We start from the raw sequence: 25,595 nt of genomic DNA, 5'->3' as shown, positions 1-25,595 counted from the left end.
GACGCCACACGTTCCCGGAAGTGGGAGGTGTCTGCTCCAGTTTGTGTGGCTGCGGCCGCGGGAACGCGAGCCGGTAATATTTTGACGGAGAAAGAGGAGGTTTTAGAGCTTGGCCGAGTGAGAGTGAGCGACTGTCGGGCTCTAGCTGATCTCTTCTTACGTGACACCCGGCATGGAGGATGAGCAGATCAAAGAGCCTAGCGAGGAGGCCGTGGCTCCCGCGCGGCTTCAGTCGCCGCGGTCCGAGCCTGGGGAGGAGCCGCAGCATCCGCATCCTGAGGTGAGGAGCCCGCCCGCGCCCCGCCGTAGGCGCCTGCCGCTGCCGCTGCCCGCGCTCCCCTTTCTTCTAGGTGGTGGGCGGAATCCGCCGCCTGCGCGCCCTTTGACCCCAGCCGCGGCCGGGTTTTCTGCCCCCAGCTCCGGGGGCCTTTACTGCGGGTGGTCGTCATAGAGTCCTCTGTTGTCCTAGTTACCTCCTAGGGGAGAATAGTCAAGAGGAGAAGTATGGGGACTGGGGGTTTTTAAGTTCTGAGTGGGAATTCTGATATGAACATTCTGTGCAGAGTGTTGCTATAGTCATTCAGTCTAGCCTTATCCGAAATCGGTAGGCTTTTGTAAAAAAAGTCGCACTGTGTCTATGTCACTTAAGACCTTTAAGCCCATCTCTTCCAGCCTTAGCAGAAGGTGATGCTGTTTTAGTTGGAGCTTCGTCCCGGACTTTTCCCCACTTAATACTATGACTAATTTTCTAAATGATTTCGACGGTGTACTGATAGATTCTAGTTAGTGACAAAATTGTAAAAACGGACTTAAGAGCTTTTTTATTCATCTTAATGAACAGAGTTATCTTGACCAGCAATGAGGATTGCGAATAATCTGATAATACTAAAATTGGTCATTTTCTATTGATCAGCTACTGTTGAGCACCTCCAAGAGTGGATGCTTGCAACAGGCTTCCTTAGCTAATGCTGCTTCCATCTACAGCTGATTCTCCAAATAGCAGCTGGCATGATCGTTCTTAATAACACGGTTCAGACGGGGTTGCTCTCCTCTTCAGTCGCCAGTTTCCTCCCGGATAGGACCTGGCTCCCCTGGGCAGAGCTAACTGCATCACCCAGTTCTTCCCTTTGGCTCCCTGTGCCTGGCTGCCTTGCCTGAAGGGTCTTGGTGTGCTCCCTTTGCCCCGCAGGTTCTTCCTGTGGGTTTTTGCGTAGTTATCTCATTCTTTACTATTTTCACACTGGCTGGTTTGGCTCAGTGGATTGAGCGTCGGCCTGCGAGCTAAGTGTCGCTGGTTCGATCTTCCAGTCAGGGCACATCAGAGAAGGAAAACTCTTGACTCCAAAAAACCTCCGCTGCCTTGCGGCATACCTCTTCAGGGGAAAGGCTAGGGGAGTAAAGCCCGACAGAAAATCCGGAGCCGGAGTCCCTAAGGCGGTTTGACGTTGTAGTCAACACCGGCAACTCCTGCGGCGCACCTGAAGCCAAGCTGTATTGACTCCGTCTTTCCCTTGGACCCTTCAGCTGCGAAGAGAGGGGGGGTCTGCTGCATGGGCAACAGCAGACCCTCCATATCACCCTGCCCAGGCTCTGTAGCTTCAGCTTCACTGGAGAGGACACTCCAGCGTCATCGCAAGATGTCGATTCAACACGGGAGGAGACAGATACCGTGTCACTCCCGAGTCGGACTGCACAGCCATTCTTGGCGGTGCAGATAGACTCTTAAGAAGCTACACCATCGTCTCTCGCGACGGACGGCTGCCGACTCGACTCGACTATTTTCACAAGAGGCCTTTCTTGTCCCTTCTCTCTAAAGGACCATTCTTCTTCCACCTCATTTCCCTCTCAATCTGTGGTACTGTCAATATCGTCATGCGAGGCAATTTAAGAATAATTTTTCAAGTTTCTTTTAATAAGAGAAGTGTCATTGAATATATACTTCATTATATTTGAGTCTTACAGCTTTGAGATATTGCGACTTCAAGCCTGGGTCTGTGTTCCAGATGGGTTTTAGTAACTGCCGTATTTGTTAAATATCTGTTGTTGCATACTCTTAATAAATGATGATAGTTTTTAAGTTGTCAATTAAGCAAAGTTTTTTTTGTTGGAACTTAGCTAAGTAAGTTTTCATTATCTCTAATATTAGTGTATTTGTAAACTAATACATGTTGTGTTTTTATATCTTTAACATGTAGGTTTCAGTTCCATCAGAACTAACTTTAGAAGAATGTTAACTCCTGCTTTTAGGTTTGTGTTTGTGTGTGTGTGTGTGTTTGCAGATGCAGAGGTTTTTTGTTTTTTAAATTAGATAATGAAGTTTTTTGGCAATAAAATAATGGAAACATTTCCAAAAAATATTTTTAAATGTTATTGCCACAGAAAAATTTTCTTTTGATAAGCAGTTACTTATTTGTTAAAGCATAGTCCACCTTGAAACAGCAAATTGTGTTCATTAAAATAAAACTTCTAAGAATGAAGCTGAAACTGGAAGGCCAGTGTCCACAGTTTCTGTCCCTGTCACCTACCAGACCCAATAAGCAGAGACAGGGATAGAATCTCTATGGGCGCTTTATTCAGATGGTCAGCGACCTGAGAACACAGTGGGGTTTGTACCCCAACAGATTGTCTTGAATTCCATTATAAACGGGCCCTTCTTATAAGAAGAAAAATGTAGGTAAGGGGTTTGGAATTCAGGGAAAAGGTTAATTGGATAAAAGCTGCAGCATTCTTTCATCTGTGCCCTGGTAAGTAAGTGGTCTTTGCACCCTGGACATTGGTCTTTGTGCCCTGGACATTGGTCTTTGTGTCCTGGGCGTGGTCACCTCACCCTGGAGCACAGTGGCTCAGATGCCATCTTGATTGCTTGCAGTCCTCTTGAGGCACAAAGGTGGAACTGCTCAAGGTTACCTGGAGTCAAGGGGGCCCCTACATCCAGTTCCTGAAACAATAGCTTTTTACATACATCAATTACTAATCTTATTAGCTGTTACCTGAAACTAAAATGTTCCATTTGAGTCTCCCATCAAAGCTCTCAATTCCTTTCTCATCACAGTAAAGGACACCTCAATTCTGGAATACCTGTCTTTTTTAAAAGAAAATGTGTGATTTATCTTTAAGTGCAACACTTAGGTGCCTTGCCACAAGATCAAGGTAAACTTGTTTAGTATAACAGATTTTGTGATCACTCCATAATGTAAAGATTCTGTGCTTTGGGATAATATAAATCATACAACCACTTGGGTACATGAAAATTACAAAATGTTACAGTATTGTGAGGGTGAATATTCCTTTCCATACTGTGTCTTATGTCTTACTTCCTCATTATGTGGCCAATAGTGTGTGTGACATGTTGTGACAGGACCCATGGGCTGCCTCGATTGAAACAGAACCCACAGGCTATTCATATTCAGTTACAAGGGACCAGACTGCCCGTTGCCAGAAGCATAACTCTCAATACCAGGGTTCAGAGAAAAGAAAAAAGAATTGTTTATTTAAAGGTTATACAGATTTAGATTATTGATGGATATCTGTTGTTAAGTCTCATTTTAGACAAATCAGAGATAGTCTTCCTACTTCCCAGACACAGTTCAGCTTTACCAGCAGCTCCCAATCATTCGAGCCTGATTGGGGACGTTTTGCCTGTGTTGCGGTGCCCTCCAGCTCTTAATTTAGAACCAGATGGAGTTCTCCCTTCTCTTTTCAAAGCCCATTGGATCTCCTCTCCTACCACCTCACAAACCACATGGTTGTCCTCTCCAAAATGGCTGCTGCCTTATTTTTAAATTCCTGACTGCGCCTGTGTCGCAGTGGGCATGGTAACTGGTTCTGACCATTCACAGAACCTTGTGCAGGCCCGGTGTACTTCTTCCTTACCATTCTATGGTCCTCTCCCATTTCCTTGGCACCTTGGAAGAACTAAAGCCATTTGTATAACTAAGACACTAGCTATCAGTCATAGATATGCAAAGGCATCTTAAAAGATGTCCCCTTCCCCCACCCCCTCAAACTGCAGGCTCTGGGGAATTCTGGGGACCATGCTTTGTAACAGTGTGACAGCTGGGCAGACATTGCAGTTGTTAGTCTATGTATTATTTAGAAAACTAATTTTGTGTTTCTGTAGATTAATAATCTGTGTAGGGTTTTTAATTATTATTATTATTTTTTGTCCTTGCTCCATAGTGGATTGACTTGAGCGTCCTTCTTTGGAAACCATTAGTGTAGACCTAAAATTTTAGAGGAGACCTTGATCACTGAGTCCTGGATCTTGACTGTGCCCCTAAAGTTCACTGAAAGGAAGAGGGCTCAAGTTGAGCCTAGGAGAGGAAGTAGATCTTTATAGAAGTCATGCTTGATAGCATGTCTAGGAGAACCCTAAGTGTTACTTGTGGGTAACTTTTGTAGCTTCCATTTTAGATAAGAATTAAGCAAGTGAATCAGGAAGAGGATTTAGCCAAAGAGAAAATTTACTTAAATTAACCGAGGCATCAGCTTTGGTAAACAAACTATTACTTGTTGTTCACCTAAATTTGAACCTGAATGCAGATGAAATTTAAAATTAAATGTAATTTAAAGACAAGATAGGTTATCCTGATAAAATTCTAATGATAACCAGTTATTATAAATTTAAGATATTACTTTTTTTTTTTTATCAGTACAGAAGTCTTTTTATTATTTTTTCATACTTATCATGCCATGAATTCATAGGGAATAGGTTCCAGTAGTTCAGGCTCCTTTCCATTGGTTCTCACAAAGTGTGCTTCTCTGGGGGGAGCAGATGATGCTTCAGTTGAACCCAGGTACCTTTCTCTTTGGCTTCCTTCTTTTTCTGATCATTTTCCTCCACACGTTTCAGGAAGCTATCTCGACTCTTTGAGTGCTTAATATGCTCAATACGTACATTAATTCTCTTGGCAAGAATCTTGCCCTTAACTTGCTTGTTTACAACTATGCCCACCGCATGCTGGGTGACATTGTAGACTCTTCCAGTTTTGCCATGGTAATATTTGTGGGGCATTCCTTTTTGAACAGTGCCCATTCCCTTGATGTCCACAATATCACCTTTCTTGTAGATTCACATGTATGTAGCCAAAGGAACAACTCCATGTTTTCTAAAAGGCCTAGAGAACATATAACGGGTACCTCTCCTCTTTCCCTTTGTGTTAGTCATTTTGGCGAATTACTGAAAGATAGCGGTTCCGGCCGAAAAGCTTAAGATATTATTGAAACAATTATTTTCTTAGTTTTAGTGAAAGATCAGTGTAATAAAGCTTTTAAACACTTGTCAACAGGGAATTTCAATATATATATATATATATATATATATATATATATATATATATATTCCCCCCCTACCCCCAAATACAAGTATAAGTTTATTTAGAAAATCACAGAGGTAGAAAAAGTGAGCCAGTGGGGCTGTGTGGGCGCAGGATACAAGGTGCAGAGGCAAAGGAAGGGCCCCTGGAGCTTAGAAGAGAGAGCAAAGGTGCAACCTTGAGGGGAAAAGGGTGGGGGATACTGTGGGATGCACCAGAGATGGGAGCGGGGAAAGGAGGAGGGTTATTTTTCAGTTTTTGGACAATCCACACATTAGAATTGCTGGCCTCTTCTTCAAAGGAGATGAGAGTACTCATTCTTGAGTACTCTAGCAAACAATGTCTAACATTTCATTTCCAGTAAATGTGTGTTGAATTCAGTTGAGAACTTAGAGTAAGGAATAGTCCCTGAACCTTCATGATCAGTTCTAAGTCAAGGACTATGGTCTTGTCCTGCTTATTCCCCTTAATATGTAAAGTTCACATGGGACAATGTGGTAAGTTACAACTAAGTTAACAAGTTTTAATATGGATTAATAGCAAGTACCAAAGTATTTTTGAAAATTCTGGAACATCCCTAATATTTTAACATTGCATGTAGAAAATATTTAACTTATAAATGAATCTTTGAAACAGCATCTTAGTATATAAGGACTACCTGTGGAATGATTAAAATTGTCATTTTTAAACACCGATTTTGATTACAGAAAGAAAAGATTTATAACATAATAATATAGTTACCCTAAATAACTGTTATTATGACTTTTGGAAATTGTGTGTTTGAGACTGAATATTTTTCTTGTTTGCCTTGAGGACTAGGAAATTTTGAACTAGATCTTTAGTTCATTTTATTTTATTTTATTTTAAAGATTTTATTTATTTTGTAGAGAGAGGGGAAGGGAGAGAGACAGAGAGGGAGAGAAACATCAATGTGTGGTTGCCTCTCATACACTCGCAACTGGGGAACTGGCCCCACAACCCAGGCACGTGCCCTGACTGGGAATTGAACTGGGGACCCTTTGGTTCGCAGGCCAGAGCTCAGTCCCCTGAGCCACACCATCCAGGGCTAGTCCATTTTATTTTTATGTTTGGCAATTTCTGTTAGCTTTGTGAAAGAAAGTCAGGCGAAAAAATTCTCAGGAAGTCACTTACTTATACATGCATACTGTTGTAAAGATTAATTTAAAATTTGTTTGTAGATTGTAATATTGTTAGCCAAAAGGTTTGTTCTATTGTCTGTGGTGGTAATAAGTAAAGTTACCATTTATTAATATTAATAGCCACAGTGGGTATGGTATTAGGAGCCTGATATAATCTCATTTAATCTTTACAATAATCTTGCCTAAATACTGTTTACCATTACCAAATACCAAATGCCATTTGAGACAATTATTATATGTTGTTTTATAGATAAGGAAATGGAAGATCAGAGGTTAATAAGTAACTACCTAAGGTCATGCTGCTGATAAATGATCAGCTGTGGCTCTGTACTGAGGTGGCTGTGACTCAACATCAGAGCTCTTTTTACCTAGCTTCATTGTTTTGAGGAACTTCCTGACTCAGAAGAGAAGAGGGTCAATTGCATTAGAAACACATCTTTTCCTGTCCTGCGTTCCCTCCAGTAGTTACAACAGGCATTTTTCTTTGAACATGGAGCATAAAGAGATGCCCTCCTCTGGAGTTTGACTCTTTAAGATTTGTACTAATTTCAAACTTTATCTTTTTCTTTTTTTCATAGAAAAAGCAACGATGTAGATTTGATGGTCAAGAAACAAAAGGATCTAAGTTCATTACCTCCAATTCAAGTGATTTCAGTGACCCAGTTTACAAAGAGATTGCCATTACAAACGGTTGCATTAATAGGATGAGTAAGGAAGAACTCAGAGCTAAACTTTCAGAATTCAAGCTTGAAACCAGGTAAATAAAAATAACTTTTTAAAATTATAAAAATAGTGCATGCTCATCCTAGAAAATCTTGAAAGCACTGAAAAATTTTTAAATAATGTGTAGTCTTACCATACAGAAATAACCATTATTAACAATTCAAATAATACCTGTAACTTACAGTCTTGTACATTGTGTGCAGCTCTGATATTTTTTCTGTCAGTCTGTTAGATGATGGACTAGGACGGATGAGTCAAAGTGTGAATTTTTTGACAGTCTACCAGTGATGTGAAGGAATATCCATCTTATTATATTAAGTATGTTTTAAATTTTTTAGTTGCTCATTTGGTTGCAGGATAATATTTTATTAAAGAGATTGAATATTTTCTTTTGTACATTTCTATTTTATAAGGAGGGTTCCTTTGAAACCAGGTTATTTTTAAGTCATTTACCTACCAGGAAGTTTTTTTTTCCTGTTTTGATTTCTAAAAATAGACAGAGTAATAGTATGCATTATGATTAACTATATATTGAATGAGAGTTCAATGCATCTTACCCAACCCTGTGTGTATGTGTGTCTTCAGTGAGATGTATGCATACTTAAGGTTTTATTAGTTTTTTTTTCAAAACAAATTACTTTATTTTGACTTGGGGCATAGGCCAGAAATGACTTTTGGAATCCAGAAAAACATGAAGATTGTTGATAAGCAATAGAATGTCTAGGCATCAAGAAAAAAAATTGACTACATACAATAGATGAAAACTTAAAGTTTCTGGCTATCCCTGAATCCTTCTGTTATAAGGAGTATTGCTCTTATTTCTTTTAAAATAGAGCCTCTACTACTTTTCAAAAGAGTACACACATATATATTTTTCTTCTAGTTTGTCTATAAATTTGTGAAGAAAATTTTTACCTCATTTCCCTTAACTCTTTCTATTATGAAGATGCAACCTGTAGAGTGAATCGTCGTCGGCAGCCGTCCGTCTCGAGAGACGATGGTGTAGCTTCTTAAGAGTCTATCTGCACCGCCGAGAATGGCTGTGCAGTCCGACTCGGGAGTGACACGGTATCTGTCTCCTCCTGTGTTGAATCGACATCTTGTGATGACGCTGGAGTGTCCTCTCCAGTGAAGCTGAAGCTACAGAGCCTGGGCAGGGTGATATGGAGGGTCTGCTGTTGCCCATGCAGCAGACGCCCCCTCTCTTCGCAGCTGAAGGGTCCAAGGGAAAGACGGAGTCAATACAGCTTGGCTTCAGGTGCGCTGCAGGAGTTGCCGGTGTTGACTACAACGTCAAACCGCCTTAGGGACTCCGGCTCCGGATTTTCTGTCGGGGTTTACTCCCTTAGCCTTTCCCCTGAAGAGGTATGCCGCAAGGCAGCGGAGGTTTTTTGGAGTCAGAGTTTTCCTTCTCTGATGTACCCTGACTGGAAGATCGAACCAGCGACACTTAGCTCGCAGGCCGACGCTCAATCCACTGAGCCAAACCAGCCAGGGGCTGTAGAGTGAATACAGCTTGGTTTTCTGAGCAAAATTTTTATCCTTCCTAGGTGTGAAGACTTACATAAGAGCTAGAGATCTAGATGTATGTTTACATATTTATTCATCAAGCGCTTACTGAATTCTAAGCGCTACAGTAGGCATTAAAGTTTTATTTTATTGTTATTTTTATTTTTTTTTCAGATTTAATGTGTTTTATTGATTAAAATATTACATTTGTGCCAATTTCCCTTCCCTCTGCTCCCCTCCACCCGGTGGCCCCCCTCCCTCCAGTTGTCCCCCCCTTTTAGATTATGTCCATTAGTTGTGCATACAGTTCCTCCCAACCTCTCTCCGTCTATTCCATTCCCTCCTACCTTGATCCCCAATTCCTATATCATCTCCCTCCCTTTCCCCATTCCCCCTCCCTGTTGACCTCCCCCCAATATGCTTCCCGTACCCACAGTTCCTTTTCCACTCTCATTGCCTATTTAGTTTGCCTTTGTTTCATCTCCCTAGCTTCTGTTTTTTTAAACCAGTCTCTTTAACATCTCATATAACAGTGGTTTGGATCTAATGAACTCTTTCAGTTTTATTTTGTCCTGGAAACACTTTCTCTGTCCTTCTATTCTGAATGACAATTTCGCTGGATAGAGTATTCGTGGTTGTAGGTTTTGGATTTTCATTACTTTGAATATTTCTTGCCAGTCCCTTCTTGCCTGTAGGGTCTCCCTTGAGAAGTCAGCTGATAGTCTAATTGGGACCCCTTTGTACATAATTCTTTTCTTCTCTCTTGCTGCTTTTAAGATTCTCTCTTTATCTTTAATTTTTGACATTTTGATTATAATGTGTCTTGGAGTGGTTCTCCCTGGGTCCAGTCTCTTGGGAACTCTCCTTGCTTCCTGGACCTGCAAGTCTATTCCCTTCCCCAAGTCTGGGAAGTTCTCCTTTATTATATTTTCACTCAATTTTTCAAGTTCTAGTTCATCTTCCTCATTCTCTGGCAAACCAATGATTCTTATGTTGGGCCTTTTATAGCTGTCCCAGAGGTTTCTGATCCTCTCATTGTTGCTTCCCATTTCCTCTCGCTGCATTGGTTGACTGCTTGTTCCTTCTCCATATTCCAGTTTGTTGAAATGAACTCTGGATTTTTTCTCACCTTCTATCTCGTATGCGGTTTTGTTCCTTTCGTTATGAAATTTTTTCGCTTCTTTCTTATCTTTTTCCTGCTCTTTTGTGAATTCTGTAAGCCACCTGATAACAATGGCCCAGAACTGAGCCTCTGACAGGTTTCTTATCTGTTCATCTGTCAGGTTCTCTATCTGCTGTCTGGTGAGTTGTGTCACCAGTATTTCTATAGTTGTCTGCCTCATTTTGACAGATGCGTTTTGTTTTCTTGGGCTGGCTGTCGGGGGCAGTGCCTGTGTACTCGTAATGACCCAGCGACCGGCGGGCGCCGTTTGGCGTCACAAATCAGCGACCGGCGCCTGCCTGTCCACGACCTATTTCGCAGCCCTGTGGTGCTTTCTTTGGGGGCGGGGGTCCAAGATGGATTCACACAGTTATTCAGCTAGGAGACCGGGATCCATCCTCCCGCCCCCCTGGGCCTCACTGTTCAAGGCGATGCGGCGGCCGTTCTCCCCAGCGCCGAAGTTGCGCACCGCCAGGGGCTTGCGTAGCTGGGACTCCTCACCGGGGTCGCGCACCGCCAGGGGCTTGCGCAGCCGGGATTCCTCGCCGCCCCGCGCTCCGGGTGCGACTGCAAACAGCACTGCCCTCTTTAACTCTTACCTGCCCAAATGGCACCGCTGGTTTATAGCTTCATATGTTGGACTTCCGTGTAGTTTTATTTTCTGGAATTTCTAGTTATCCTTTGTTTTGAAGTAGTTGTATTCCTCTCTAGTTGTAGAGGGAGACCTAGCGTGTCCGTCTAAGCTTCCATCTTGGCCGGAAGATCTAAAGTTTTAAAGGTAAAACAGATAGATTCCCTGCTTCGTAAAACTCAAGATTTTTTGGTACAATACACAAACAAACAACCACAATGCAGAGTGGCCAGTGCCATAGCGGAGGGCTGGCCAAGTACAGCTTGAGAATACACAAGAGAGGCTGTCTTGGGGATTCAGGGTGACCTTTGAATTCATGTGCCAAACAGTTCTATTTCAGGCAGAAAGAACTCAAAACTCCTAATTTCTATTTGTATGTTTTTTGCTATTTCATCTTTCTTGTTCTTTAGCTATTGTGCAACCAGAATTACAGAACATGAAAGCATACCACATATTTAGACAATGACTTGTGGTATGTTTTGTCTGGAGTACGCGAAGTACTTAATGGGGAGTGGGAGCTTCTGGAGATTATACTGAAGTGATAGGTCACAGCTAAGTAGTGAGGGAGCTCTATGCTCAAGTCTTGTGTTTTTACTGTACTTTGTAAGCAGAGGGGAGCCACTGAAGTTATCTTCAGTAGGCAGTTGGCACTAGTGCTTAGTTCTCAAGAAACGTAAAGAATAAATAGGAAGGTCGTGGTAATGGAGGCATTTACCATAGTCCGGGAAGCTAATGGGAACCATACCAGAGAGAATTAAGGAGAACCAGATTCTGACTGTTTTTCCAAGTTGGAGTTGGCAGAAACAATGATGATTTGACTGTGGAGGGGCAAGGGAGATGTAAAAGATGCAAGTTCCAGGAGCAGCTGGTTATGTGTTGTGTTGCCATTAGTTTTACAGGCAACCTTTTAGTAAAATATGTTTCTCAAAAAGAAGAAAGAAATTAAGACAGTAATTCAGAGCTGTCACATGACACAGAGGGCACTCACAGTACCTTATTATGAAAGGGTTTCCTTGCTAGGTTTTGGTAATTTGAAAAATCTCAAACAAATAAGTATATTAAGACATTTTATCTTAAAACAAATAACTGGTTAATCATCAGTATTTTCATGGACAGGATTCTCTTTCAATGGTAGTTTAGAAAGGAAGACACAAGGTTAAAAATATATTTTTTTAGTAGTCACTGATCGGTGCTGTGACCAAGACGCCTTACTTGTCACTGCACATTAATTAATAAGATGTTACTTTTACTACCATTTGTATTTGCAATGCATTATAGGTCTCAACCAAATAAGTGCTGAAGGAAGTCTCAGCACTGGTTGTTGCTCTCAATTTTTTGAAGAAATACATGCTATTTGAACAGCGTGACCACCTTTGCCGGCCACTTGTGGAACATGGATTTTAAAAATACCTATAATACTGAAATCTCCTAAATCATATTCTACCCATGGTGAATTAAGAAAACTACATCTTATTAAGAAGTTATTGAGTATCATAGTGTTCTTCTGGACACAGGTCACGCTAGGGTGTCTTATAAATTTGTTTCCTAGCTAAACTATAGCTAACAGACATTAAGCTTTGTTTGCTAGGCTCATGTTTTCATATTCATATGTACTTTTTTAGTTGTCTAACTTTAAAAAAGCCAAAAAAAAAAGGAAAGAGCACAACATGCTTAACTTACCTGAATTTTTGCGCTTGGCCAATAGAATGATTCAATGTTAATTTTGGTTTTGTGTCATGTATGTCAACTTAATCTTGAAGGCAAGGCAACCGTGTAGGTGGTGTATGGTTTACATTGAAGAAAATGCTCTTATGTACTACAAAAATGGAAAGTTATCAGGGAGAAGGTTAACACTGTATGAAACATAGTGTTTTAATGACCGTTTTTTTTGCTTCGTAAGACGTACTTCTTTCCCCCAAAAGTGGGCGAGCAATGTCTGTGCATCTTATGGAGCAAATACTGCATCACAGACTGTGATGTGTATTATCTGCCCTATCAGCAGTGGAGACAGCTGTTAGAAGAGGAGGAGGTGGGCCCACATGAAACCCCTGGGAATGCTTAAATGTCCCACTTTACTGCTGAATCTCAGAGCGTCTGGTCAGTATGAAGATAGCGAAGAAAGTGATATCAGTGATTGTGAGCAACTGAGCTTCATAAATTCTGACACTAGCGATGATGAGTTCTTGGGGTTCCCAGAAAACTGGAAGAGTACTTGAACCTTAAAGTCTTATCTCATTTGTTAATTACAGCGATGATAGTTCTTAATACCATGCTGTTCACTTTGCATGGTTGAAATATTGTTCTGTTATATTTTATTAAATATTTTAGTACACCATTTGGTTCAGAATTTTTTTTTTCTTGTTTTCTTCCTCTAAACCTAGGTGCGGCTTATAGTGTGGAAAATACGGTAGTTCTTTGCTAAATTAGGTTTGAGTCTTGCTTTCTCTACATTGGTTTTAACTAACATTTGCCAAATTATGCTGTGACTGACAGGAACAGCAGGTAAGAGTTCAGATTCTTTGTGAAATTCACCTAAAAGTTAATTTTATTATTTTCCTTAGAGGAGTAAAGGATGTACTGAAGAAGAGACTGAAAAACTACTATAAGAAACAGAAGCTGATGTCGAAAGAGGACAATTGTTCCGACAGTTACTATGACTACATTTGTATTATTGACTTTGAAGCCACTTGTGAAGAGGGTAATCCACCTGAGTTCATACATGAAATAATTGAATTTCCTGTTGTTTTACTGAATACTCATACCTTAGAAATAGTAAGTGAATTGTTATATTTTAATTTTATTTTTAGCAGCAACTATTCTGGGATTGATTAGTAAGGCAGAGGATCTCAGTTGCTGTTTCAGCTAGAATTCTGAGGTGGGCTTTTTGCTCTTGCTGTGTGCTTTGTATCAGCTTGATTAATAGAAAAGCTATAATAAAATAATTTCAGGGTCTGCTTTTCTCCTCTTCCAGTAGCTAAAATTATAGTGTTTTTTTCTGTTTGCTTAGAACATCAGAATCTCCTGGGCTGTGGGAAATAAAAATACTGATGCCTGGCCCTCATCCCAGAAATTCTGATTTAGTTGTTCTGTGCTAGGGCCCCTGAAATCAGCATTTTTTAAAAGCTGCTCAGCTGGTACATAATCAGGGTTGAGAACACTACCATAGACTAATGTGTGCTCTGATCTCTGAAAAGTCACCTTTCAACTTAAAACTGGCCATGTAATATATATGCTTTATACTAGTTGTCAGTGCTACTAGTTCAGGAAATCACTAGGAATTCTCCAAAACAATACTCTTTGCCTTGTAAAATCTTAGGATATGTCATAACATTTCATTATCAAAAGTTATTCAACACATCGGGAGTAAATATAAAGAGGCTTTATGTATTAAAATGCATAGTGTTTTTTTGTTGTTGTTGTTTTTAATATTCTTCAGTGCCTCTTTTAGTTGTATTTTTAATCAGCCTATTTATTTAATTTCCTAATATCAGATGCCCAGGTTCAATCCCAGGTCCTCTTCTTTAATGATCTCATCTATCATCTTATTCCTTAGCTTTAGAAACAATATGCTGACGACTTCCAAATACATATGTCCAACCTGGACCTCTGTCCCAAATTCAGACTCCTTATTTAACATCTTTACTTAGACATCCTAACAAGTTTTAAATTGAATTCACCCTGAATTACCCGTTTTATCTTCAGCCTGCCCTAGCTTGAGCGATGGCAAGTCTGTCTGATTGCTCATTTCAGAACCTTGGTGTCATCCCTGACACCTCTGTCTCACATCACACGTCCAGACCACAGCAACTCCTGTTTGCTCTGCCTTCAAAATATATCCAGGATGGAGCCTCTGTCATTGCTTGTTGGATTTGCTGCATTCACCAGCTAACCAGCTTCTGTGTTTCTGTCCCTGTCCCCCACTGCCCGTTTTCAACATCGTGTCTAGAGTGATTTCTTATAAAATATAGGTCAGGTCATTTCATTTATATGCTCACAGTCCTTCAGTGGCTCCCCGTTTCAGAGTGTAAGTTATACTTCTTATACAGTCTGGCTTCTTTTTACCTCCGATTGTGCCATACTGACATGCTTGTTGTTTCTCAGAAAATGCCAGACATGCTCCACCCCCCTCACCTCCCAGGCTTCCTCTAATTCCTTTCCTCTAGAGGACTGGCTGTTAACTCCCTCCCTCCCTCCCTGTCCTTCCTTAACTCTCACCTTCTAAATAAGGCCTCACTGGGCTCCCTGTTTAATAGTGTAGCTTAAACACTCCCACATAACCCATGTTTCTGACCTCCCTTGCCTACTCTGTTATATAATAACCTTCATCACATTTTAACTTACTCTGCAAGTTATTGAAGTGTTAATTAAACATTTGGTCAATGAATGCATACTTCTCTGTAGCATCATTCTGTTAAAAGTATTAAATAGTAAAATATTTTCAATGTTACACTTAGTGTCACCTGCTTATAATGATAAGTGAAGTAGTGGCATATGTTTGAAAGATTTTCATTTAAAACTATAAAACAAAATACTGATGCTTAGAAGAAGATAGACTTCACTTATTTATGGAATTCAACTAAGTAGAATTTTTTTGTTTGCAATATGTCCTGTAAGAAAAGAGCATCTGACTTAAAATTTTTGTTTTTAATCCTCACCCAAGGATATGTTTATTGATTTTAGGGGTGGGGGGGGGAGAGAGAGACAGAGAGACAGACAGAGAGACAGAGACAGAGACATCAGTGTGAGAGAGAAATATCAATCTGTTGGTTCCAGTACATGCCCTGACTGGGGATCGAACCTACAGCCTAGGTATGTGCCCTGACTGGGGATTGAACCTGCAGCTTTATTTGTGTACAGGACGGTACTCCAACCAACTGAGCTACCTGGCCATGGCAAGGACATCTAAGTTTTAAAGTGCAAATGTTCTTTGCTCTTTATTACTTTTGCAATTGTTAGTAAATATTTATAATTCATCTACTTAATACACTAGAGTGTAAAAAGAATTATTCTTAGGAAATACAGTTATATTTTACTTTTATTTCTAATCTTTTATTTCTTAATTTTTTAATCCGCCATAAAGAATATTCTTTGTCTTTTTCTCCATTTTTACCTAGTATTAACAGTTTCTATCTATAAATCTTTAGCCTTTGAAATTGTCCTTAATTTTAACAGTTGATTTAGTTAGATCTGATTTAGGGAGGCAGTTGGCCTGGATGAAAAGTACTTAGAGATCTGAGCCTGATGATAACAGTACTGGCCTTACTGGGTTCACAGAGATGATGAGAGCATAAAATAAGGCAAGCAAGAAAGATTGTTGAAGAGGTTAAAAACTGCTAAAAAAAAAAATTATCACCCTTTAAAATACTAGATATCATAGAGTCAAATTTTGACTATTTAGAATTCAATTTAATGGAATCTTAATATAAAAATAAGGACTATTTAGGAGCAAATGAGAACGATAATCTGGAGCTAATTTATTATAACTAAAGACGTATTTAAAATAATTATTATTTGAAGCTTTTAGTATCTTGGAATAGTGGTTGCGTTTAATCAGCTTTACAGTTTCAAAATATTATAAACAAAATTTTTAACATTTTACTCCTCAGGAAAATGTTTATTTAAACTTTGCTGGCTTGCTTACAGACACTTGACTTATTGTAAAATTTTTTAAATTCTGAAACATAATTTTTAATTAAAAAATCAGAGTGCTTCTGGAGAATTTATCAAAGAGCTGTCTTAATTAAAATGGATTATAAGGGGAAAAAATCAGAGTGCTTTGGGAGTAGGGAGTTACCTTTAAATTGTTAAAACCGTACAAGTTCTGTGCCATGAGCCCCTATAAAATTATAATCTCATGTGGCTGAATTTGTCATGTTTCATGTGTCACCTACGTTAAGTCTTAGAAAGTACATTAACCTGCTGTCCTTCCCTTGTAGGAAGATACATTTCAGCAGTATGTGAGACCAGAGATGAACACACAGCTTTCTGATTTCTGCATCAATCTAACTGGAATTACTCAGGTCATAATCTTACGTTCCTTTTTCAGGACTTTAAAAGAAGTGTTGAAATTAGTGATTTATTTCATAGTTAACAAATTAGTGTTTTAAACAATTTAAGTTAATACAATACTTTGCTGGCTTTGTAAAAATCTTTCATAGTGTAATGTTTAAGAAGTAGAAAAGCAGATTTTACATCTGGTAAAATTTTTCTCAGCTTTTCCTCTTAAGGAGTTGTATGATGAAACTAAAGGTTTGTTTGTTTGGAACATGAGTGAAATAAGTGTTACTGTGCTGACCTTAGAGCTGAAATTTTAAAATCTGCCAGTTTTTAGCCTAACTATATACAGTATAGCTTAATTTTTTAGGTCTCTGGTTTTTGGTTGTATGTTAATGTGGCAGGCCCTTTGTTCATTTATTTAGTTCTTTTATTCATTCATTCATTCACTCACAACAAATATTTGAGTGCCTGCTGTAATATTTGCCAAGGTACTAGGGATACAGAGGTGGTCAAGTCAGTCTCTCCAGTTCGGTTAACGGTATGTTCAGGGAGACACAAAAAATAAACCAGTGATCGCAGTGCGGTGAAGAAGGCTGACAAGTGAGTCAGGGTTTCATATTGTAGGTATCTAAAAAATGACAGGACTGTCCTGGGAAAAACTTTTTAACGTTGGTGACCTTGGGCTGAGTCACGGTAGGTCAATAGGTAGAAAAGAATGACTGGGCATTTCAGGTGTGGACAGCAGAGCTGTATGTACTTCAGGATGGTTCACAGCACATAGTCGCAAATAAAGCTAAAGCGGTAGGCCAAGGCATGCCATATCATGAAGAGTCACATGTGTCTTTTTATCCTGAAAGGCTTGGGGAATGTTTGGAGGATTTTAAGTTTGGTAAGATTTACATTTTAAAAAGATTAGTTTGACAGTGCTATGTAGTATGTAGTAGAAAGAGGTGAGCTTTGAAGATAGAGAGATTACTGCAGAGGGCTGTGGCCTTCAGCATGGAGAGATTTCCCATTTCTCCAACTCCAGAGAATTGGTAAGCCACGGGGTTGAGGCCTGCAAAAAGAGAACCGTTGGGGATGATCTTAAATCTTAATTTTGGGAGGATTATGCCTTTCACTTGAAAGCAGTCCCTAATACTTGGCTATAAATAATTTTTTAATTGTCTTAGAAATGAATTACTAGGTGTATCTTAGCCAAGGAAATCATGAAGAATTTAAAACATCATAAGACTTTCTTTTTCTGTTCCTTTCCTGACGATGTTTCTGTCTGGGTATTTTGTAGGACTACATGTAGCTACTCTGATTTTTATATATTTTTCTTTTATATCTCCAGGATCAAGTAGATAGAGCTGAAACTTTCCCTCAGGTACTGAAAAAAGTAATTGACTGGATGAAATTGAAGGAATTGGGAACAAAGTATAAGTATTGCATATTAACAGATGGGTAAGTAGGAAAATTAGTATCTTTTTATTACTCATTAAGATTAAAATGTCATTTACCTTTTAGAATAACCACAAAAAATAGTATTTACTAACAGAGACAGTATTTTTCCTATTGTATTCTTGTTCCTAGTTAAATTTGAATCCTAGGGATCAAAGAGAAGAAAGAAAGCAATGATTAACAGTCTAATCCAGGACTGGAAGACAAGAGAAAGATAAATATTAATATGTAAAATTAAAACTCTGTTTTCATCAGGACACTTACATTCTCGGGAAAGTCCAAACTTCAGTCTCGCCCTCGAGGGTCTCCTGTCTGATTTTACCCTACCTGTGTAGCCTGAGCCCCCTGCCATTATTCTTTTCCACTCTAGCCAGGCTGGCCCATGAAACCCACAGTTTACCCTTTTTCTGTACTTACTTGGGCTTTCCTCTCTGCTGGAAGGCTCTCTTCCTCGACCGCTTCTTTGTTACGCGTCAAAGCTCATCCCATGCTTTACTCCAGACACCACACTTTACATTAGTTTTATTTTTTATTTTTTCTTGAAGTCATATAATAGCCCCTCTGACGTGTATCATTCATGTCGGCACCTGACCAAATATTCTGATGTCCAAACTTTATGTATGTTAAGACATGTTTGCAAGGAGATTAAAAACCCTCTTAGAGCCGGGACTTTTGCTACTTAGTAGTCTTTCATATAATGCCTACAGTAGTGCTGAGTTCAAAATGGATGCACAAAAGCATTTGTGAAATGAAAGACCAAGTGGGAAGACGAGAAACATCAAAACAAGCATTGTGCCAAGGCAGCTCCTCTCCCATAATGCAACGAACCAACACAGTTTCCACATTATACTGTATATATCCTCCTGTTTCATGACATAGGATGATTAATGTTATGGAAACATACTGTAGCAGAACAAATTGTATTCTGGCTACTTGATACCAGTGCCTTTGGTCTCTTCCACATATTTTGTTAATTTGTTTTTGTTTCAAAATATACCCTCAAAGAACTTCCTGATATGATAAACTTGGCATTAAAAATAAACTTAGCAGAGTTATTTTAGAATTATGGAAAAAGGGCTCAACAAGATAGAGGTTTGCCCAGATAATCAAAACCATAAAAGTAATCAACATGAACCTAATAAGAATTAGTTTCTGGAAAACAATATACCCAACTTCTTATTTTTTTGTTAAAGTTTATTTTTGAATCAGTGTTTTAGGGGAAGAGGTTTTAATTTTTTAAGCTTGCTATTATATGTAAGTATAAAAAAGATCACATGTATAAATAAAAAAAATTAGAATGATTTAAAATACACATTTTTAAGAATAGTATAGCATTTATTTTATCCATTTTTTTCGTCCTGTTTTTGATTTATAAGTTCGTGGGATATGAGTAAGTTCTTGAACATTCAGTGCCAGCTCAGCAGGCTCAAATATCCTCCTTTTGCCAAAAAGTGGATCAATATTCGGAAGTCATACGGAAACTTTTACAAGGTAAAATTTCTATATTTTATTGATTATACTATTATGTTCTTGATAAGCTTAATATATTTTGCATGCACATTAAGTTGTGATTTACTAAGTGCTTTTCACAGGAAAAGTTCATATAATTTAATTTTCGGATTCCAAATTAGTTATGGTCATCTGAGTTTAGAAAGATAAGCTGTTTTTCTCTTTTAACCTGTTTCTTAAGTAGGTTAACATGATCTTCAATAACAGGTCTGAAACTCTAGGGTTATTCGGTTTGTGAATTGTTTGTGGAACAATTAATCTCCACTGAATTTTGATTTTATCAAACATAATTTGTGTGCAGTGTAAATTTTTAAAATGATACGATATTACAAAGCTTATACCAATTGGTAGCCTTCCACCATGGGCCTCACCAGTTCTGGTTGTGGTCTCCTGAGGCAAACATTTTCAACTTTTAAAGGCTATTTGTTCTAATATTGACCTTCATATTTCTAAATTATATATATGTTTATGCTATTTCTTGAATTTTGGTTTGAGATCTCTATAAGCTCCTGCAGTGGAAGATGAAGATTGAGCTCTATGAAAAGCCACCATTCCTGCATGTCCTTCTTCCTGCATCTCTCTACTGCAGTTACATTACCTCTGTAATTAAATCATCATTCAGTGTTTACATTCCTGCGATGATGCAGAGTGTTCACAGCTTTTCCTCAGACTTAATAACTGACTTCTTCAGTTTCCTTACCCTGTTCTTTTCCATTCAAACTATAAACCACATCTCAGTACCTGTACTCAGAACATTCAGATTGTCAGTTTTGTTTTGTTTTTTTCCATTGGGGAATACCTGGAGCCTTTGATCCTGTTCTAATCTGAACCGTTTGCTGTTCCGGCTTCTAAAACCGTCTAATTTCCTTTTCTTCTCTGTCATGTGTTGGATCTTGTGTCATCTTTGTTTCCTTTACTACTTCATTTTGGTGAGGCACATCCTAACGTAGGTTCGTGAGAAAAGGCTTTTTATTTATTTATTTATTTTTGATGTGGTTTTAACAAGTGGCGTTTGACAGATTATTTTAAAGTGAAATCCCTTGTAATTTCCATTCACTCGACCCCCTTCCTCCCAGAGCTCCCACAAAACATACTTTTAATGGAAATCATTTTCTTGTTTTTGTATAGCTTTATTATTTATATGTTTATCCTTATATAGATAGGTTTTGCCTGTTTTGAACATAATATAATTAGCATCATACTGGCTGTTTTGTTTATTTTGCTTTTTTCCCTCAACATTATGTTTGAGATTTATCTATGTTGTATATATAGCTGTAGCTCATTTATTTTGTTGCTGTGTAGATTTCCATTGTGTGAATATATCTGCTCTGGCTGGGTGTTTTGGGTGGGTTTCAGTGTGAGGCTTTTATGAACAGTGGTGCTGGAAATATTCTTGTGTATGTGTTCTGGTGCCTTCATGCACTCATCTCTTCAGGTTATAAACCTGGAAGTGGAGTTGATGGGTTATAGGATATGTGCATCATCCACATTACTGGGTAGTGCAAGCAGTTTTCCAAAGGGGTTGTATCAGTTTGCACTCTCACCTGAAGAAGGTATGAATTGGCATTGCTCCATGTCTTCGCCAGCATCTGGTATCACGGGACATAAAATGTTTGTAAATCTGCTGGATGTGTGATGCCATCTTTTACAGGTTCTAGTTTGCATTTGGGTAATTACTTGTGAGATTGAGCTCCTTCTCTTATGATTATTAAGCATTTGGGTTTCTTCTTTTATGGAGTTCCTATTTAAACTCCCATTTTTTAAAAATTAGGTGTGTTTTCCTTTTGTAGTTAATTGGTTCGTAGATCTTTATTTTTGATACTGGTCCTTTGATTATATTGGTAAGTTTTTTTTTTCTTTTTTATGGATTTATCATTTTACTCATTTTGAGATTTCTTAAACACATTATCAAAAATGCTTTCTTGCCCGGCTGATGTGGTTCAGCTGGTTGGACACTGACCTGCAAACCAAAAGGTCCCCAGTTTGATTCCCGATCAGAGCACATTCCTGGGTTGTGGGTTTGGTCCCTGGTCAGGGTGCATACGGCAGGAAACCAATCAATGTTTCTCTTCCACATTGATGTTTCTCTCCCTCCTTTCCCCTCTCTCTAAAATAAAAAAGAAAAGAAAAATGCTTTCTTTAAAAAGCAAGTTACGAAAAATTGCAAACATAAAAAAGTAAGAAGCTGTAATAAATCCTCATTGCCCATTTTCAACAGTTTTAATCTCGTGGCTTTCACCACCATCCATCTTCAGAACTCATTGTTCTTCCAAAACTTAGACTATATTCATTAAACAATAACTTCCTTTTCCTCCTTTCTCCAGCATTCGGCCACCACCATTCTACTTCTTACATCTATAAATTGTACTACTAGGTACCTTATGCAAGTGGAATCATACAGTATTTGTTCTTTTGTGACTGGCTTATTTCACTTAGCATAAAGCCTTCAGAACTCATATAATACATAGCATTTGTCAGAATGTGTTTCCTTTGTAAGGCTAAATAATATTCCATTGTTTGAGAATTTCCTTTTTAAGGCCAAATAGTATTCTATTGTATATATATATATATATATATACACCACATTTTTTTTTTTAAATCTTCACCCAAGGACATGCTTACTGATTTTAGAGTGACAGGAAGAGAGGGGGAAAAACATCAGTTGGCCTCTTCTCATATGCATATCTGCAACCCAGGTATGTACCCTGACTGGGAATTGAACCTGTGACCTTTTGGTTTACCATGATACTCCAACTGAGTCACACCAGCCAGGGCTGTATATGCCATATTTTGTTTATTCATTAATCTGTTGGACAATTGGGTTGCTTCTACCTTTCAATTGTCGTGAATAATGCCTCAGTGAACATAGATTTCCTATTTTGAATAGAAGTGGTGAACATGAGCATCCTTGTCTTGTTCCTGATCTTAGAGGAAAAGCCTTCAGTCTTTCATTATTGGATGTGGATTTGTCATATATGGTCTTTATTATTTTGAGGTTGTTTCCTTCTATTCCTAGTTTTTTTTTTTCATGAGAGGGTGTGTTCAATTTGGTCCATTGCTTTCTTTGCATCAGATCAGATAATCATGTGTTTTTTCCCTGAATTATGTTAATATGGTGCGTTACATTGATTGTGTTTTATATGTGTTGAACTATCCTTGCTTTCCAGGAGTATATCACACTTGGTAATGTTGTATAAATCACTTAATATGCTAGTGAATTCAGTTTGCTGGTGTTGAGGATTTTTGCATCAATATTGATAAGGGATACTAATCTAGTTTTCTTGTAGTGTCTTTGATTTTGGTATTAGGATAATGCTGACATCTCATTGAATGAGTAGGAAGTCTTCCCTCTTATTCAGTTTTTATAAGAGTTTGAGAAGGATTGATGTTGATTCTTTAAATGTTTTGTAGAATTCACCAGTGAAGCCACTGGTTCCGGGCTTTTCTTTGTTAGGATGTTTTTGATTACTGATTCAGTCTTACTTATTGTAGGTCTGTCTAGGTTTTATGTTTTCTTCATTATTCAGTTTTGGTATGTTGTGGGTTTTTAAAAATAGTTTCTTTCACGTAAACTTTAATGTGTTGAAAAAGTTATTTATTTTTTGAATTTTTATGAGCTTATTTGAGGCAAATTGAAGGCAATGCCAGAGAGCAAGGTCTCAAATGCTCCTGGAAAAGTTATTTTTAGAAGCACATTCTTTTATATCATTGCTTTATGATTCTCTCCATAACCAGGTGAGTAAACAGTACAACTGTTATTCTCATTGTAAAGATGAAGATGCTGAAGCTCTTAAGTTGTGTAGGTTATACAGCTATACAAACTATGGAAGGTAAAACTTTAAAAAAAGATTTTATTTATGTATTTTTAGAGAGAGGGGGAGGGAGGGAGAAAAACATCGATGTATGAGAGAAACATCAATAGGTTGCATCCTGCATGTCCCCAACCAGGGATCTGGCCCGCAACCAAGACCTGTGCCCTGACCGGGAATTAAACCAGTGGCTTCTCGGTTCGCAGGCTGACACCCAGTCCACTGAGCCACACTAGCCAGGGCCAGTATGTAAAACTTAAGAAATTTTTCTCATAAGGATAGACTGAAGATACAACAGTGGTTCTCAAAAGTGAAATTTGGGGAGTGTGTGAAATTTTTATATTTATCAAAATAGAGCTAGTATTTAAATAGGTTGAAAAATACAACATGATGTTGTCTTTCATTCTCGATCTTCATTATCTTTCATCATCTAGAAATGCGAAATATTTTGGGTGTCTAAGGAGTCAGTCAAGTAAAATAATACATTACAGAAAAATAGCATGGAAAAAATTAGTTTGGGTTAAGTGGTAGGGCTTCAATTAGAACAATACATTTCCTTTCATGAATGATTTGTTAAATTACAAAACTAAACTTTTTAAATGTCTTAAGAATTCCATCTATTGATATATACTTTCATTGAAAACACTAAAGGCCTTGAGATTTGAGTTATTTATTTGCTTTAATTAACCAGAAGTATTTGCCTTTTGCCTCACTTCAGTTATTACTGTTAATTTTCAGTTTCTTTTTCTTCTACATCATAGTGACATAGAATACTAAAGAATTATTTACTGTTTGTTTATTTTTCAGGTTCCAAGAAGCCAAACTAAACTGACAATAATGCTTGAAAAATTAGGAATGGATTATGATGGGCGGCCTCATAGTGGTCTTGATGACTCTAAGAACATTGCCCGGATAGCGGTACGAATGCTTCAGGATGGATGCGAACTCCGAATTAATGAGAAAATGCATGCGGGACAGCTAATGAGTGTGTCCTCCTCATTACCACTAGAGGGCACTCCACCTCCACAAATGCCACACTCTAGAAAATAACAGCATTTTTGACTTTTTGCCCATGGATCGACTGGAGTTGCTACCAAGAGGTAGCAGATGAGTCCTTCTGCAGTGCAAAATTTGAGCACCTTAAGCATAAAATCTTTTACAGTTATTGATACATATAAGTGAACAGAGTCTGTAGAGAAGGCATATTGAATTGTCACCAGCACTTTTATACGAGCAGTATTTGTTACACAGTCATAGTTCCTGCTTACAACTTAATTTTATAATTTAAGGTGTCCAAGATATGTTCCTTTTGATTTTAAATGCAAAGGTTTATTGGCTCTCCCTTTGAATGTCATTGATGTTAGAATATATAATGGAGTTTTATGTTAATATCATTAGATCACATTATTTCTTAAAATGCAAAAAAGATTGGAAGGCAGGCCTTTGGGTTTTCAGAATATTATAGTCCTCTTGATTTTTGAAGTTTATATGTGAAGTTCAGCCGTATGTGGTAAATTTCATAAAGTACTTGGTACATGTGTTTGTCTGTGTTTTTTTTTTTCAGTTCATTATTGGAAGACTTGTGAATAGGTTATAGGGTCTGGTTAAAAATTCAGTACCAACAGTATTAGTGGAAAATCAGAAGACAATGCCATATAAAGGAATATAAGGACCGTACCTCAGATTTTATAATGCATAGGTAAATCAGTGGGGCTCTGGGGCTTGGCTTTTTGGTTCCCTTCCTCCTTGTGAAATACATCTGCCCTAATTCTTAAATTTGAGAGACCATGCTTTGAATAGACTTAAACATTAAAGATCACTACTGAATTTTACATTTATATTCAGCATTGTGAGTGAGCTTAAAGTCAAATAATACTTTCTACCTTATCTTGTGTTTTTATTACTAAAAACTGATTTTACATAGTGGCCAATAAATTGTTGACTAGTTAATTCTTAGCTAGTTCTAAAAATGTGTTCAGAGTTGAGAAAGTAAGTCTTTAGAAGCTGAAACTACATATTTTCAGAATTGAATTTTCCTCTGTAGCTATTAAAACAATTTCATTGGCATTGCTCCTTTTCCATGGAACAATTTCATTGACATTGTTTGCTGCTTTTCTTTTTGAGGTGGGCCGCCCCCAACGCCCTCGGCTCCGGGGAAACTCCCTGTCCTGCAGTGGTCTCAGGGTTGCACATGAGAGACAGTAAGTGACCCAAACACTGTGTTTTGTCTGAGAGGAGCAAAGGTGGCTGATCTCTTCAGTAGAGAAGAGCCCCGATCAAGCCGTCCAAGCTTTTATTGAGGAGGGTGTCCAGGGGACACAGAGTCAGGATACACAA

The 25,595-nt window shown here is 38.4% G+C and overlaps 1 protein-coding gene and 1 pseudogene across 1 annotated transcript; one reads left to right on the top strand and one right to left on the bottom strand.

The window, feature by feature from the left end:
• On the top strand, nucleotides 1-24,798 carry ERI1 (exoribonuclease 1). The gene is made up of 7 exons (XM_090258151.1): nucleotides 1-280; nucleotides 7,054-7,232; nucleotides 13,062-13,272; nucleotides 16,437-16,520; nucleotides 17,834-17,943; nucleotides 19,317-19,431; nucleotides 24,066-24,798. Exons 1-7 carry the CDS (start codon nucleotides 173-175, stop codon nucleotides 24,306-24,308), a joined length of 1,050 nt encoding a protein of 349 aa, XP_090114277.1. The 5' UTR covers nucleotides 1-172; the 3' UTR covers nucleotides 24,309-24,798.
• LOC149996527 (large ribosomal subunit protein eL21 pseudogene) lies at nucleotides 4,686-5,186 on the bottom strand (annotated as a pseudogene).
• Nucleotides 24,799-25,595: the final 797 nt, after the last annotated feature.

This window comes from Furipterus horrens, unplaced genomic scaffold (genome assembly GCF_987537825.1).
Source record: "Furipterus horrens unplaced genomic scaffold, mFurHor1.1.pri manual_scaffold_12, whole genome shotgun sequence".
Classification (NCBI taxonomy): domain Eukaryota; kingdom Metazoa; phylum Chordata; class Mammalia; order Chiroptera; family Furipteridae; genus Furipterus; species Furipterus horrens.
This window is presented reverse-complemented; position numbering and strand designations above follow the sequence as displayed.